The sequence below is a fragment of the Bufo bufo genome, chromosome 8 (genome assembly GCF_905171765.1).
Source record: "Bufo bufo chromosome 8, aBufBuf1.1, whole genome shotgun sequence".
Taxonomy (NCBI): domain Eukaryota; kingdom Metazoa; phylum Chordata; class Amphibia; order Anura; family Bufonidae; genus Bufo; species Bufo bufo.
The window spans coordinates 46,279,601-46,297,486 of record NC_053396.1 but is presented as its reverse complement, the minus strand read 5'-3'; the positions used below and the strand labels follow the sequence as shown (position 1 = coordinate 46,297,486).

General features: G+C 47.9%; 1 protein-coding gene across 1 annotated transcript in view; it reads left to right on the top strand.

Moving 5' to 3' along the window:
* The first annotated feature begins 14,464 nt into the window (after window positions 1–14,464).
* Window positions 14,465–17,886, top strand: part of ASTN2 (astrotactin 2) — a 945,680-nt gene continuing 942,258 nt past the window's right edge. The window contains exon 1 of the mRNA XM_040442406.1: window positions 14,465–14,777. Within this exon, the coding sequence (XP_040298340.1) occupies window positions 14,507–14,777 (271 nt within the window). The 5' untranslated portion in view covers window positions 14,465–14,506. The remainder of the gene's footprint in view (window positions 14,778–17,886) is intronic.

Sequence of the window (17,886 nt, the reverse complement as noted above, 5' to 3'; positions counted from 1 at the left end):
TAAAGCTCAGCTCAAATTGCGTCTAAAAAAGGGAAAACTGTATATAGGGAAAAAAAGGGAAAACTGTAAAGCTATAAATGTACTGTATCTATATCTGTACCAACTGACCATACCATTAAAACCACCTGCCTAATAACGTGTAGATGCACCTTATGCCACCAAAGAGCTGTGACCTTTGCAGACCTCTGGAGATGTACCAAGGCACTGGCAGCAGATCCGTTAAGCCCCTTTAAGTTGTGAGGTGGCTTTGTACTTGTTTTTCCAGCATGTCCCTTAGGCCTCCTTCACACGACCGTATGGCTTTTTCAGTATTTTGCGGTCCGCAAAAAACGGATCCGCAAAAAAATACGGATGACGTCCGTGTGCATTCCGTTTTTTGAGGAACCGAACAGCTGGCCCCTGATAGAACAGTACTATCCTTGTCCGTTATGCGGACAATAATAGGACATGTTCTATCTTTGAACGGAACAGAAATATGGAAACAGAAGGCATACGGAGTACCTTCTAGTTTTTTTGCGGATCCATTTAAATGAATGGGTCCGTATACGGAATGCAAAAAACAGAATGTAAACGGGAAAAAAAAACGTTTGTGTGCAGGAGGCCTTAGACTCTTAATCAGATTGAGATCTGGAGAATTTGTAATCAACTGTTTGCAACCTTTCTAAAAATTGTTCAGACATTCTTCAGGAACATGGCAATGTGGGAGGGTGCATTATCCTGCTGAAAGGTAACAGCACTGCCATGAAAGAGGATACTTGGTCTGCAACAATGGTTAGGTAAGTGGTGTCAAAGTGGCATCCACATAAATGCCTGGACCCAAGGTTTCTCTGCAGAACACTGCCCAGAGCATCATACTGGTTTAGTGGAAAAATCCCATGGCATCCATGTTCTGCCAGTGCTTTTCATGGACCTTTGGTAGGAGATGCTTTGAAATTAATTTTCAGCTGAGCAGAGTGTGTGGAATTGGGTGACACACTTAGGGCAAAAAAAGGGCACATGGACCAAACTCTGATCCTTCATGGGCATCTTCATGGATGAACCACTGACTATCTTTTCACAGATCTCATCGCTAGTGTTCAACGAATCCAAGCATCTGAAGCAGAATTTAGTCTGAAGTTTAGGAAGAATCTGATTCAACATGAATCCGAATTTCCTTTCGCTTCGTGATAACTAATTCGTTTTTCGTAAGATGGCGGCTGCACTTGTTACAAAGTGAAAGTAAGAAGCCCAGGAGCGCAGTATGACCCATAATGCTGTGCAGCCAGCCAATCCATGGGTAGCCATCCCCTGTGATGTCACAGCCCTATAAAAACCTGGTCGCCGCCATTTCACTGTGAGCTCAGCATAGGGAGAGAAGTGGCAAGCGCTCATGCACTAGGGACAGCGTTACTAGAAACTGTTTTAAATAAGAATATTGGAGAGGGAGAGTGCAGGGAGTTTGAGACTGTAGGGAAAGCGTAGGGAAAGCATAGGGAGACTGCAGGGAGAGTGTTCTCGCAATGTGCATCACCTTCTAGTGCACCCACATTCACAGTTAATCCCTTTTTAGTGAAACAATTAGTGAGCCTGAGTATATATGGCAGGTGTAATCGTGTGTGCATGGTGTTCTAGTGCGCCCACATTCAGAGTTAATTCCATATTTTAGTGACACAGTTAGGTGCGTCTGTATTCCAGGACAGTGTAATTTTTTGCCCTGTATATAAGTGTGCAGTAGAGTGAAATTTATCATAGCACATGCCTTCTGTTAGCTGTTGCATTACATAGCATCAGCATGATGCCACAGTTAAATACTTTGGTCTGTACAAATGTGCAGTGGAAGGAAATTTATCATAGCGAATGCCTTCTGTTAGCGATACATATACACTACAGTCAAAAGACAGTTGCCTGTGCCCTCCAAAGGAATGAGCAAATGATGCTGTAGCTGGCACAAGTAGCAGCAGAAGGAGTGGTGGTAGCAGCAGCCACAGCAACAGGCCAGAGGTGCCACTGTCATCTAGCGGTCGTGTTTTGACCAACCATCCAGCTGTACTGGAATGGTTTACGCGATCTTCACAAGCATCTAAAGTTACAGCAGATACACACAGCCAGAAATCAGGACTCCACGCTTAGTTGGCAACCCCCAAGAACTGCCTCTAGGCACTCAATCTGTCCTGAACTTGCCTCTTGCTTTTGCTGCACCGTCTGTTAGCCAAGTAATCTTTGCCACCGACTCTGTTCTGCTTTTCAGCAACAATAACCTTTGTAGAGACAGTCAGCAGTACAGACCAGCACAGACTTGGAGAAGAGATCCACTGCAGACTCTTTTAGGCGTGCAACTACCGATGATGGGAGCACATGTTGCGAGAGGTTAGGGAATTGCACAAGAGACAGGTGAGGGTGACAAGTGATTTGCAAACATATGTAGATGATATAGCTGTTGAAGCCAGGTAAAGATGGGGCATAGTCATCAGGGGGTGAGGTTGGCATTGTTCTCATGAGACAGCAGGGTGGAAGTGTGCCTGAGAGACAGCAGGGTGCAAGCAGTGGGAGATCTGGAGCCAAACGTGGGAGGGGTACACCGTATGCTAAGCGGGAGACTACCTGTACAGAACACACTGGCAGTGCACAGGTTCATAAAAGCAGCGGCAAGCAGAGCATCACGCAGTGGTGGGAGGGAAAATGTGATACTCTGCAGTATAGGAACCCACGTGGGGGCATTAGCATGGCGGTATGCAGGATGCGTAGGCAGAAGGTGAGGCGTGACCAGGGTGCTAATATTGGCATGACAGCTGTGTGTCAACACATGAAGCATCACCATAAAGTGGAGTGGGAAAACCATGCCACTCATTTAGTGTTACAGCCTGATGCAACAACCGCTGCATCTCCCAACGGCCAACTCCCCTCCCCAGCAGTCAGGGCTCATCAACGTCAGCAAAAGGAAGCTGTCATTCCTTCCTATCCACTTCAATGTAGTCTATTGCTCCTGATACTCCTCCTCCTCATCATTTCTTTTGATAGCAATCGGTCACCAAAGCGACTGCAAAAAGACAACACTATGCGTGCACTCATCCAATGGTGTAGAAGCTCAACATGCACCTGGCCAAGTTGCTGGTACTACAGTCCCTCTCTTTCCATGTAGTGCACTCTGCACATTTCCGAAAACTGATGGCTTGTGCCCAGCCAAGGTGGAGAGTCCCAAGCCAAAAGTACTTTTCCCAAAAAGGTGTACCAGCCCTGCACACGTACGTTGAACAGAAGGTGATCCAGTCTTTAGGCCACTTGGTGTCTTGTAGAGTTCACGCCAGCGCTGATGTATGTAGTTATAACTATGGTCAAGAACAATGTATGTTGTTCACAGCCCACTGGGTACATGTTGTTCCGGCCCAGGCACACCATCAATTTTGCCAGGTGATTGCAATGCCGCCCTAGCGTTGTAATCGTAGGATTTCTTCGCCAATGTCCTCCTCCGTCTCCTCACCCTTTCGCAGCGGACCACCAAATTGAACCCAAGATCCAACTATGAGCTTTTCAACTGCAGCAACTTAAATATACACAACATTCCAGAAACCAAAAACTTTACATTTCAAAAACAAAACCAAAGCTCAAGCCGGCCCAGCCACAAACACAAAGCACTCATACTGAACCAACAAAAACCTAACAAATCTAGCAGAAAAACAAACCTAAACCCAACTGGTCTGACTGCCAAAACTCAAAATATTATGGCCCAAGCTCAGCATCTGCAAGCCTTTTCCCAAAACCTTATATTTTCCAAACAAAAATCTACAGTACAGCCTCAGACCACCACCAGGAAAAGCATGACTAGGCTAAGACACAATCAAAGCAAAACCTCCTTTTTTTAGACCCTGCCTCACTACCTTTTGCTGCACTTTCATAGTTATGAGGACGAGATCCCTCATCGTGCTCCAGCCTCCTTGTTCAGCTCGTCATCCCCCAGGGTCTCAGCTTCACAGGAGGTAGTCTTTCTGGAGGGCACAGTCACCACCGCCAGGACAAGAGTCCTCCTGCTTCCTCTCCATCTGATGCCTCTCCCTCTGCCTCGACGGTCTGTCCTTCCTCTTCACTGACCCCTTAGCCCTTCTGCCTTCACCAACACCTGCCTCAGCAGAGGGCACCTACTAGATCTCCTCCACGTGAGCTCGGACCAAAGACTAAACGGGTGACCCAGCTCACCACACAGGTTACACCGAATCTCCTTGCAAGATGTGACCAGTTGACATGTTCCCCCCACTAGCACTGAAGTGTGTGGGACTGCCTTACTTGTGACAGACAATCAGCTGCTCCCGACAGAAAACCAAGATCTTACCATGCCCCAGGAAGTCAGATGATGGGATATGGGAAACAAACCCCCCTGAACATCCAGGCACCTGACCAAATGCCAAACTCATCTAAGTTGTTACTGGGGAGACCTCTGACCTCCCCATACCTGCTTGGCCAGGTCACGATGTACAAACTAGAAAGTGGCTCGTTACAGGTCCAAACGGTCACCTTCTTTGACCTCATTGTGGCGAGTTATTTCTTGCACACAAAAAACCCTTTCCAATATGAGCTGGTGAAATACCAGCCAGACCCAGCTAATGTTTTACTCCCGGGTACCATAAGGATAGATCAGTGCAAAGATGTCACTCACCCTGAAACCTATTGTAGGGAGGTGCTCTGCCACCCTCTTCCTTGTAGGGCACACTTTATTGCACCTCCACTTCAGATATACCACATTCCTCCTGTTGTTGTAAAGACCGGCGTCACGCACAGGGAGGGAAACGGGAAAGCCCTGCCCAAGGGAGAGGGAAAGGTGGTGACCCCTGACTCACCTTGCGGCTGGCACCTGACTGCCCTGACGTCCCTAGACGGGTTCCTCACCCGTGCGGCGATCACGTGCCTAAACCCTGGCTTTCCCTACAATGAGCCCTAGATAGTGAACGGGCCGGTGGGATCGCTAGTCCGGACCACTGACACTAAGAGGGAAACACCAGGGAGAGGACAGACAATACAGATAAACACATACACCCAGGTGGGCGACCACAGCAGTCCACAAAGGTCCAACAGGGATCCGGAGGGTAGCGTTCTGGACCAACAACCAGAGAACGCAGCAACACAGCTCCAGAGGGTCAGAATAGATGTCCAGGCAGGAAGCTCTATATCTGGCAACCAGAGAAGTGTGAGAGGGGAATATAAGGAGGTTGCGAGTGCTGGACAAGGAACAGCTGAGGAGAAAGAGCTACGGATCCCTGAGTGAGCCAAAAGGGTTGCAAAGCAAACCCAGAAAGCTACCATAAGGAAACAGCCCTATCTTACATAGAGCGCGCAGCCAACCGCTGCGACTTCCTGACCCCGGGTATAACGGAGTCAGGCGTGGTTCTTGACACCCTCGTGACAGTTGTCCCTTGTCTGGTTGTGGGTAAAGACCACGGTCTAACCCCCCTTTTCCTCTTGGAATGCTCGCAGGCCATGCCTGTCTTTCCAGAAGAATAGATCCAGATCCCTCCCCTCTACATTAATGGTACTCTCCCCTTTTTAGAGAGCCTCCAGGAGTCGCTGCTACAAGTCACAATCCCAGTAAAAGTAAGGAAGACAATGAGGACAGCCCATTACTGCCAGGCAGTAACACTGGCATAACTTCTGTCCGATACCACCGCCATCGGGGCGGGCAGGGGGGTTGGGATGACCCCCATCCCCGACACTCTTGAATTGTTGACTTTATTTAGACTTTTTGCCCTGGCACTTTTCCATACTAGAGGGAATCTCGTGGGAGCTGACAAGGCAGGCCCATCAGCCCCTTCCTCAGTGGCTGGCTAACCCTCAACCTCCACACCAGTAGTCCCCCCAGCCTGCTTTATATCTGCTGCTTCAGGAACTGCCTCACCAGCAGCCTCACACTTCTCGATCCACAACTCCTGCATACACACACAGCTGGGCCAGCTCTGACCTCCGCAGTAATCCCTGCATTATCGTCATTGCTAGCTTTCTAATACCATTGTCCTTTTTGGATTCTTTATTACAGCTGAACCTTCAACATGATCTTGCTTCTTTCAGGAATTTTTTCTGTGCTCGAGGCAGAGGGCCGGCGCGCTGTGGAACTACTGCTCCCAGCATCACCAGCCCCCACTCTCCTCTCTGCAGCACACCGTGCTCAGCTACTCCTCCGGCCACACTGGATGCACCTCTGGGTGTACCCTCAGGCAAGCCCCCCCTTCCTGGATGCACCCCTGGTCATGCCCCCAGGAGCACCTGTAGACACAGCAAGAACTCCTGCCACTTTCTAATTGTTTTTCTTCACTGCCGCTTTACTAAAGTGTATGGGAGGGGCACTGCTCCAGCTCCACAGCGCCAGAGGCCCCGATTTGTCACGGCCTTGATCTTGCCTGCATTTACTCAGCCTCTTGGCCGCATACATTGCCACGCCATCTCTGCTACTGTAAACAGAGACGGCATCCTGTGCCATCTTTTCTCCTGTATTCTCTCTGCTCCGGTCCCACTACAGAGACCATGTTAGGGAGGTTCTTGGGGTCTGCACCCTAAACTGGCTTTTCAGCCAGCCCAGAGGGCAAGACACATAAACTGACATGACCTCCTTACTGACCTCATCCCTTTTTTCGCGACCCGCCAGCTGGCGCCATCTTGCTTGAAGATCTCTCACAAAATCCCATGCGCAGTGATGTGTGACGTCACCACGCCGGCCGACGTCATCATGGATCGCGCGAGACTTCGCGTTAGATCTTCAATCAAGATGGCAGCCGCCGGCCCGTCGCGAACAAATGGATGAAGTAAGTTTTCCAAAAAATGTTTTATTATGTTATTTCTATCAGATGCCGTGATCCGCTATGAACGTGGCATCTGAGGAGTACAATGACTGGGAGCAGCGCGATCGCCGTTCCCTCTCATTGCACCCGTTACTTACAAAGAAAAGCGCTTCATGATGAAGTAATTCGACATAAAGCAACTTTTTCAATACTTTGCTCATTTCTACTGGCTATATAGCCACCACAAAACACAATGGGCAATCTAATGATCGCCAGTTATAGTCACCCAGGGTAAAAAAAAAAAAAAGAAGTTCAAATCAAAATTCTTAAAGGGGTTTGCTCACTTCAGTAAGTGGCATTTATCATGTAGAGAAGGTGAATACAAGACACTTACTAATGTACTGTGATTGTCCATATTGCCTCCTTTGCTGGCTGGAATCATCTTTCCATCACATTATACTCTGCTTGTTTCCGTGGTTACAGACCACCCTGCAATCCATCAGCGGTGGTCGTGCTTGCACAATATAGGAAAAAGCAGTAGTCTATGTGCGCTCCCATGGTCCCGGCCACCAGAGAAGCTGATGCTTTTTCCTGTAGTGTGCAAGCACGACCACCCTTGATGGATTGCAGGGTGGTCATAACCATGGATACAAGCAGTGTATAATGTGATGTAAAAATGAATCTTGCCAGCAAAGGAAGCAATATGGACAATCACTATACATTAGTAAGTGGCTTGTATTAACTTTCTCTACATGATAAATGCCATTTGCTGACGTGACACAAACCCTTTACCAGAAAAAAATTACACATTATGGTCATTGGCGCATGCGCTAACGCCCATACTATTAACCCCTTAAGGACATAGGACGTACCGGTACGCCCTATTTCCCGAGTCCTTAAGGACCAAGGACGTACCGGTACGTCCTGACTTAAAATCGGAATTCCGGCGCCGCGGGGGTTAATCGGAACGGGACGCCGGCTGAAATCATTCAGCCGGCATCCCGTAACAACGCAGGGGGGGGTCATTTGACCCCCCCGTATCGGCGATCGCAGAAAACCGCAGGTCAATTCAGACCTGCGGTTTTCTGCGTTTCCGGTCCATTCGGGTGTCCTGTGACCCGATGAACCAGAAAAAGACTGCGATCGGTGGCGTAATTATACACCACCTATCGCAGTCCGGAGATTTGGAGAGGCGGTGCTGGCCCTGGTGCTGAATGCTGCTGTCCAGGGTGCTGATTGGTGCAGGGGAGAGAGGCGCGAGATTCAAACTTCCTGCGCTCCTCTCTCCCCTCCTCTTCCTGTCCAGCACCCTGACCGTGCAGCATCGTCCAGCACCAGCTCCTGCGTCCCCCTAATCGGCATACATCACCCTCCTGCACCCATCGCCACCCAGGTAGGTTAGGGTCAGTGAGGGAGAGGCACCGTTAGGCAGGGAAAGAAGGGAAAAGTAAGTTAGAAAAAAAAAAAGAAAAAGCACTTTTATTCCAAACTTCCATCTATCCATCTAACCCTAACCCAGACCCCCCCCTGCCACTTGCCCTCCCCTGCCTCCGACTCTGAGAGCCCTAGTGAGGATGAGGATGACCCCACATTCATTTTATCATCCGCATCCTCCTCATCATCATCGGATGACGATGAGCCACCAAGGCGGCGGAGACGCCGCCAGGCGGAGCCAGGGGCCCCACATGCTAGGGATCCTGTGGCCCACCCTAGTACGAGCCGCCCTGGGGTTCGTACTGGTTTCCCGGCCCACCAAATAAGTCCACCGGAGCCCCCTGCCGATGAACTTAGTTGGTGTCCCCCAGTGGACTTTGAGCCTGAGATTCCGGATTTTGCTGGCAATCCTGGAATCCAGATTCCCACAGTGGGGTTTACTGAAATAGACTATTTTAGTTTTTTTTTCAGTAACCGACTGGTGAATTTGATGGTGGAGCAGACGAATCTGTACGCCCAACAGTTCGTCGCTCAAAACCCAGGCTCAGTTTTGGCTAGACCCGGTGGCTGGACGCCGGTCAGTGCAGCCGAAATGAGGACATTTTGGGGCCTCGTGCTGCATATGGGTCTAGTCCAAAAACCCAGTGTCAGGCAATACTGGAGTGGGGACATACTCTACCAGACCCCACTGTACAGTACGGTCATGACACGTACACGGTTTGAGGCCATCCGGAAATGTCTGCATTATTCCGATAATGCAGCATGTCCACCCCGAGGTGATCCTGCCTATGACCGGCTGTATAAGATACGGCCGGTCATCGATCACTTTGGGGCCAAATTCATGGAGGCCTACGTACCTGGAAGGGAGGTCGCGGTTGATGAGTCTCTCGTTGCGTTCAAGGGGAGACTCAGTTTCCGCCAATACATTCCCACAAAGCGGGCGAGGTATGGCGTGAAGCTATACAAAATTTGTGAGAGTACCTCAGGGTACACTTACAAATTTCGTGTGTACGAGGGGCGAGATTCCCGTATTCAACCCCCAGAATGTCCCCCCACTCTGGGTGTTACCGGGAAACTCGTGTGGGACCTTATGTACCCACTTCTGGATAAGGGTTACCACTTGTACGTGGATAACTTTTATACCAGCATTCCCTTGTTCAGGTCCCTTGCCGCCAGATCCACGTTCGCTTGTGGGACCGTGCGGAAAAATCAACGCGGCCTCCCTGCCTACCCCCTCCAGGTACCTATCCCCAGGGGTGAGACCCGTGCCCTTGCCAGTGGAAACCTGTTGCTGGTCAGGTATAAGGACAAGAGGGATGTCCTTATGCTGTCCACAATCCACGGTAACAGCACCACCCCAGTCCCTGTGCGAGGTACCGCGGCAACGGTCCTCAAGCCCGATTGTATCGTCGACTACAATCGGTATATGGGAGGAGTTGATCTCTCTGATCAAGTCCTCACGCCATATAACGCCATGCGCAAAACCCGGGCATGGTACAAAAAAGTTACGGTCTACTTGGTACAGGTTGCCATGTACAACTCTTTTGTACTATCCCGAAGCGCTGGCAACACAGGGACATTCCTCCAGTTCTATGAGGCAGTCCTCAAGGCCCTGATCTTTTCGGACAGGGAAAGAGCAGGCCGGAGTACCTCGGGAACTGGAGGCGCCCGGATCGTCCCTGGCCAACACTTTCCAGGTGTGGTCCCCCATACTGGAAAGAAGGGACGAACCCAAAAAAAGTGCAGAGTGTGTCACAAGAGGGGGATACGGAAGGACACCACTACTCAATGTGACACGTGCCCCGATCATCCGGGCCTCTGCGTTATCGATTGCTTCAGGGAGTACCACACATCCATGGAGTACAAAATTTTTATAATCCCCAACAGTCCACTAGAGAACATAAAACACTATGGCTCTCAGACTTTGGAGACACGGAAACAATTTTTCTTTACCCAAAAAATATTAGTTTTAGTGCAGGCATCCTCAAACTGCGGCCCTCCAGATGTTGTAAAACTATAACTCCCAGCATGCCCAGACAACCTACAGCCATCAGCAGGGCATGGTGGGAATTGTAGTTTTACAACATCTGGAGGGCCGCAGTTTTTAGGATGCCTGCTTAGTGTTTCCAAAGTCTGAGAGCCATACATATTGGGCATCGTCGCGTGCGTAAAAGTCGTCGCTATAAAAATAACTTTTGACCAAACGCCTCGGATGAACGGTGTTAAAAATATTAATTAAAAACTGTGCCAAAACACCCATTTTTGGGCAAAATTTCAATTTGAATCCATTTTGCCGGTAATAAAGCAAGGGTTAACAGCCAAACAAAACTCAATATTTATGGCCCTGATTCTGTAGTTTGCAGAAACACCCCATATGTGGTCGTAAATGGCTATATAGCCGCACGGCAGGGCATAGAACGAAGGGAACTCCATATGGTTTCTGGAAGGCAGATTTTGATGGACAGTTTTTTTTTTTGACACCATGTCCCATTAGAAGCCCCCCCTGATGTAGCCTAGACTAGAAACTCCAAAAAAGTGACCCCATCTAAGAAACTACACCCCTCAAGGTATTCAAAAGTTACTTTACAAACTATGTTAACCCTTTAGGTGTTCCACAAAACTAAATCGCGAATGTAGAAACAATTTTAGAATTTAATTTTTTTGTTACATTGCCTCAAAAAAGAGTAAAATAGAGCAACCAAAAATCAAATTTACCCCAAAAATAGTCCCAAAACAACAACCACCTTATCCCGTAGTTTCCTAGATGGGGTCACTTTTATGGAGTTTCTACTCTAGGGGTGCATCAGGGGGCTTGAAAGGGTACATGGTGTCAATAAACCAGTCCAGCAAAATCTGCCTTCCAAAAACCATATGGTGTTCCCCTTCTTCTATGTCCTGCCGTTTAGCCAAATAGTAGTTTACGACCACATATGGGGTGTTTCTGCAAACTACAGAATCAGGGCAACCCATTTTGAGTGTTGTTTGGCAGTTAACCCTTGTTTTACTCCTGGAAAAAATTGACTATATTGGAAAATTTTCCAAAAAATTGAAATTTCAAAATTGTTTCTCCATCTGCCATTAACTCTTGTGGAACACCTAAAGGGTTAACAAAGTTTGTAAACCCAGTTTTGAATACCTTGAGGGGTGTACTTTCTTATATGGAGTCACTTTTTTGAAATTTCTATTCATGGGGTGCAACAGGGGGCTTCAAATGGGACATGGTATAAACAAAACCAGTCCTGCCAAATCTGCCTTCCAAAACCCATATGGTGTTCCCCTCCTTCTATGTGCTACCGTTCGGCCAAACAGTAGTTTACGACCACATATGGGGTGTTTTTGCAAACTACAGAATCAGGGCAACCCATTTTGACTGTTGTTTGGCAGTTAACCCTTGTTTTACTCCTGGAAAAAATTTATTATATTGGAAAATTTTCCAAAAAATAGAAATTTCGAAATTGTTTCTCCATCTGCCATTAACTCTTGTGGAAGATCTAAAGGGTTAATAAAGTTTGAAAAAACAATTTTGAATACTTTGAGGGGTGTACTTTCTAGAATGGGGTCATTTTTGGGAGGTTTCTATTATCTAAGCCTCACAATATGACTTCAAACCTGAACTGGTCCATAAAAAGTGGGATTTTGAAGATTTCTGAAAATTTCAAAATTTGCTTCTAAACTTCTAAGCCTTGTAACATCCCCAAAAAATAAAATATCATTCCCAAAATGCTACAAACATGAAGTAGACATATGGGGAATGTAAAGTCATCACAATTTTTGGGGGTATTACTATGTATTACAGAAGTAGAGAAACTGAAACTTTGAAATTTGCTAATTTTTCAAAATTTTTGGTAAAAATTGTATTTTTTTATGCAAAAAAATTAACTTTTTTGACCCAATTTTAGCAGTGACATGAAGTACAATATGTGACGAAAAAACAATCTCAGAACGGCCTGGGTAAGTCAAAGCGTTTTAAAGTTATGAGCACTTAAAGTGACACTGGTCAGATTTGCAAAAAATGGCCTGGTCCTTAAGGTGAAAATGAGCCCGGTCCTTAAGGGGTTAAAATATAACAATATTAATCCCATACGGCAAATGGCGTAATAGAAAAGAAATGGCCAATTTGCCATTTTTTTACACTTCAACTTCTAAAATTTTTTATAAAAAGTGATCAAAAATCACAAAACAGTACAGATCGCCCCGCAAAAAAATGAGCCCTCACACAACTCTGAACACATAGCTACAAAAAAAAGTTATAGGGATCAGAATATGGTAATGAAAAAAATATTTTTTTTCAAGGTTTTTAATTTTTTTCAGTTTTAACCCTTTCGATACCAGCATGTGTAAACATGGCACCCACTCGCATGTGCACGCCATGGCCAGCAGATATCTGCTGTTTCAAACAGCAGAGATCTGCGGCTAATGACCGTGACCAGCAGTGGTGCCGATCGCGGTAATTAAATGCTTTAGATGCCATGACCAAGTGAGGTCACACCATCTAAATTCACAATTGGGGCATCAGTACTTGCGCTGAAAGTGTTGATGCTGCAATTCTTATTTTGCCCAACAGATGGCAGGCCAGGATGAGAAATGAGCAGAATCGAGTTTAAATGGGATTTTAAAAATCCCTGATAGACCAAAATGAAAAATGAAAAAACATAATTTATAGGCCAATATATAAGCCACAAAATCATCACAAAAAATAAAAAAAGTTAAAAAATATATAAAAAATAAAAGTTTAAATCACCCCCCTTTCCATATAATTAAAAAATAAATACCTAAATAACAATAAATATAAACATCATGGGTATCTCTGCGACTAAAAACGCCCATAGTATTAAAATAGAAAAAAAAAATCCAATACGGCGAATGGCATAACGGGAAAAAGGGTCAAAATGGCCGATTTGCCATTTTTTTCGTTGCTTCTCTTACCCCAAAAAATGTAATAAAATGTGATCAAAAAGTCAAGCACACTCCAAAATGGTATCAATGAAAACTACAGATTGTTCCGCCAAAAATGAGCCCCTAAACAGCTCAGCGGACATAAGTATAAAAAAGTGATGGGGGTCAGAATATGGTGATGTAAAAAAAAAAAAAAAAAAAAAAAAAAAAGTTTGAATTTATTTTTACACTATTTAGACATAGAAAACCTATACATATGGGGTATCTTTGTAATCGTACTGACCCAGAGAATGAAGGGCGCGGGTCAGTTTTGCCGTAAACAAAACGCTGTGAGAACAAAACCAGTAAAACGGTGGAGGGATTGCGTTTTTTTCCAATTCTACCACATTTGGAATTTTTATTTACCGCTTCCCCACTACATTTTATGCTATAATTAATGGTGGCATTAGAAAGTACTCCTTGTCCCGCAAAAAATAAGCCCTCATACAGCTATGTGACCGGAAATATAAAAAAGTTATGGCTCAAGGAATATAGGGAAGAAAAACAAAAACGCAAAAATGAAAAATCCTCCGGTATCCAAGGGGTTAAAATGCAAAAACCACTATAGAAGTGGGGCATGGGTGTAATGGTACTGACCTAGAGAATGAGGATAACGGGTCAATTTTACTGAAAAAAACTGGCAGAATTGCGTTTATTTTTCCAGTTCAGCCCCATTTGGAATGTTTTTCCCGCAACTGTAAATGGCGCCATTAGGAAGCGCAACTTGTGAACGGAAACGTAAAAAAGTTGTGGCTCTGGGAAGGCGCTAAACCGCGAAATCGCCCAGTCTTCTGGGATTTAAAGGGGTGCAGGGCTGTAATAAGAATCCATAGGGGCCCAGTGCAACATGAGAAGGGCCCCCGCCGCCTAGTGACAGCACATGAGGGCCACAGAGAGTCTTCTGCACAGAAGGACACGTCAAGGACTCCGGCATGAAGCCGCCGCTCCTCCGCCCCTGACCGGCGCCGCGCTCTCCTCACAAACCGGCCGGTTTCCCGGTTTACAAGACGCCAGTGATACCCAGCGCATCGCCGGCTCTACAGAAACCCGCGGCTCTGATTGGCCGTTGCCAGGCGACATAGCCTTAAAAGGACAACAGGAGGAGCCCAATGGACCGCGGTACTGAACGATGATTGGCTGTTGCCGGGAGACATAATGTTAAGAGGGCGTGTAATGAATGGACACAAGCGACGCCTGAGAGGTGGCTGCTAGAAAGCGAGAGTTAAAGGGGCGATCGCTGAGTGCGATGAAGGAGACGCGGCTCGGCCGTTGCCGGGAGATTTGGAGTTAACAAGGGGGGAGGGGGGATACTGGAGGAAGCGGGTTGTGAGCGACTGCCCGGAGCCGCCTGTCTGATGTCCGTCCATGTAGTAGATAGCCTGGGATCATAAGCCGGCACCATGCCCTCTGTGCTGTGTCTGGGCCTCCTGGCTGTCCTCCCCTACATAGCGCGCTCGTCCTCCCCGCAGGGCTGCCTGCTAAAGACTGTCACCGTGTCCACCTTACCGGCGCTGAGAGAGCGGGAGCTGAGCTGGAGCGGTGCCGCCGTGTCCTCAGTGCATCCCGGACCTGGGGATTCCCGACTTCCCCTGCATGTCCACAGCGAGGCGCCTGGGAGCGTGTCCGTGAGGGACGACCTGCACAATACCGAGCCGCCCTACTTCACCCTGGGTGAGGGACCGGGGACAGAGGGGAGGGGGGCTGTCCGTGGCTCCACAGCGGAGGCCTTGGAGGGATGTAGTGAGGGCCCCCAGGACGTGGGGGCTCTGCTTCCAGATGTCCTGGGGCTCTGCTTCATGTGGTCAGATGTCCAGGACGTGACATGGAGGTCCTGGTGCCTCAGCTTCATGTGGTCAGACGTCCTGGGGCTCTGCTTCATGTGGTCAGACGTCCTGGGGCTCTGCTTCATGTGGTCAGATGTGCAGGACCTGACATGGATGTCCTGGGGGCTCTACTTCATGTGGTCAGATGTCCTGGGGGCTCAGCTTCATGTGGTCGGGTGTACTAGGGGCTCAGCTTCATGTGGTCAGATGTCAAGGATGTGACAATGATGTTCTGGGGCTCCACTTCATGTGGTCAGATGTCAAGGATGTGACAATGATGTTCTGGGGCTCCACTTCATGTGGTCAGATGTCAAGGATGTGACAATGATGTTCTGGGGCTCCACTTCATGTGGTCAGATGTCAAGGATGTGACAATGATGTTCTGGAGCTGAGCTTCATGTGGTCAGATGTCCAGGACATGACATGGATGTCCTCGGGGCTCTTCTTCATGTGGTCAGATGTCCTGGGGCTCCACTTCATGTGGTCAGATGTCAAGGATGTGACAATGATGTTCTGGGGCTCAGATCTCCATATGTGACATGGAGGGTCCTGGGGACTGTGCTTTTTGTAGTCCAATTTCCAGGATGTGTGGAGTGGAGTGGACAGCTCCTCAGGATGCTGGACTGGTCCTGAAGAGCAGACTCCTCGGATGCTGGACAGGCAGTGGTGAAACTAGCCAGTTGAGGACACTGAATGTCATGGAGAATGTAGATGGATATGAAGGACATCATGGTCCAGGAGGACATGTAGATCAGCATATGGCACCTGCCATTAGAACTAGAGAGATGCTCCCCACCCTATTGTCATCTAGGGCAGGCATGCTCAACCTGCGGCCCTCCAGCTGTTGCAAAACTGCAACTCCCAGCATGCCCGAACTACTTACAGCTATCAGCCTTACAGCAGGGCATGGTGGGAATTGTAGTTTTACAACAGCTGGAGGGCCGTAGGTTGAGCATGCCTGATCTAGGGTGTGTGTGTGATCATCAGAGTGATCATCTAGGGTGCTATTCATAGACAAGTTGCAGAGGTGATAAAAGCTCTTGTGGGTAAATCATATCCCTGTGCCTCTCCTTGGTAGATGTGATTAAAGGGGTGTTCCAGGTCCAGTGCACTGAAGTCATTTATTGCATTCAGTAAAGTTGTGCGTTTTTCTCTGTATATCGGTTTATTACAGTCTTAAAGATCTCTGTTTGCAGTCGTTGAATAGGAAACGTCTTTGTTTGCTTGCAGAGGGTGACAACCTGTCCTGGTCATGTGATGATCACGCCATTGCTCTATAAGATCTGTGAGCACTTGTGTCATCATCACCCTGAAGGTATATTCACACACAGCAGATGTGTTGCAGGAATGTCCTTGCCTGTCCCATTCATATGGATGAGGTTTGCAGAAATCCATGTGCTTGCCACCAAAACAGCCTGGTTCCGATGGTCACAGAAATTAGCCACATGTGAATTGCTCCTAAGAAGGCGATACACAAACGTTATTAGAAAGTTGCTTAACTGTCCATTATACCGTTATTAGCAGAATACCCCTTAAAGGAGATGTCCAGCTCTTTTGACTTTTTGAACTGTCAGTGTAGCCACCCGGAAAACCATACCTACTCCAGCCTCTCCATTCCGGCCGCTAACTCTATTCATTGGTCTTGAGGGACCCGTCTATATAAACCTCTAGTCTCCTCAACAGTGATGTCACTTCCAGGTCTCTTCCTGCTGAGGACACGTCCCTGCTGAGGCCAGTCATTGGCAGCAGCGGCACATGTGACTGTCCATCAAGAGGTTTACAATGAGCTGCTTCTGACAGTTATAAAAGTTGAAAGAGCTGGACAACCCCTTTAAGGGAAACTTTGGAGAATTGTCTAGGATGTGACATGGAGGGTCTTGGGGGCTCAGCTTCATGTGGTCAGATATCCAGGATGTGTCATGGAGGGTCCCGTGGGCTCAGCTTCATGTGGTCAGATGTCTAGGATGGGACATGGATGTCCTGTGGGCTCAGCTTCATGTGGTCAGATGTCTAGGATGTGTCATGGAGGGTCCCGTGGGCTCAGCTTCATGTGGTCAGATGTCTAGGATGGGACATGGATGTCCTGTGGGCTCAGCTTCATGTGGTCAGATGTCTAGGATGTGACATGGAGAGTCCTGTGGGCTCAGCTTCATGTGGTCAGATGTCTAGGATGGGACATGGATGTCATGGGGGCTCAGCTTCATGTGGTCAGATGTCTAGGATGGGACATGGAGGGTCCTGTGGGCTCAGCTTCATGTGGTCAGATGTCTAGGATGGGACATGGATGTCATGGGGGCTCAGCTTCATGTGGTCAGATGTCTAGGATGGGACATGGAGGGTCCTGTGGGCTCAGCTTCATGTGGTCAGATGTCTAGGATGGGACATGGATGTCCTGGGGGCTCAGCTTCATGTGGTCGATGTCCAGGATGGGACATGGATGTCCAGGGGGCTCAGCTTCATGTGGTCGATGTCCAGGATGGGACATGGATGTCCTGTGGGCTCAGTTTCATGTGGTCAGATGTCCAGGAGGAGACATGGATGTCCTGGGGGCTCAGCTTCATGTGGTTGATGTCCACAATGGGACATGGAGGGTTCTGCGGACTCAGCTTCATGTGGTCAATGTCCAGGATGTAACATGGAGGGTCCTGGGGGCTCACGTGTCTCTCTCCATCCAGAAGTTTGCAATGAGCTGCCCCTGACAGTTTGAAAAGTAAAAGAGCTGGACAACCCCTTTAAGGGAAAGTTTGGAGAATTGTAGCAGCTAAGTTGTTCCAAGTTTTCAGGGTGCCAAGGTGTGCACAGGAGCCGAGGTTTGGTGAAGAGTGGAATTTGTGTGTGGTGTATACAGCTTGTGAGCTGATGATGAAAATGAGCGCCTATAGTGTAAGTAACTGCAGCCATATACAGATCATTACCACCGTTATGTACTTAGCGGCTCTTTTCAGACTCTGGACCGT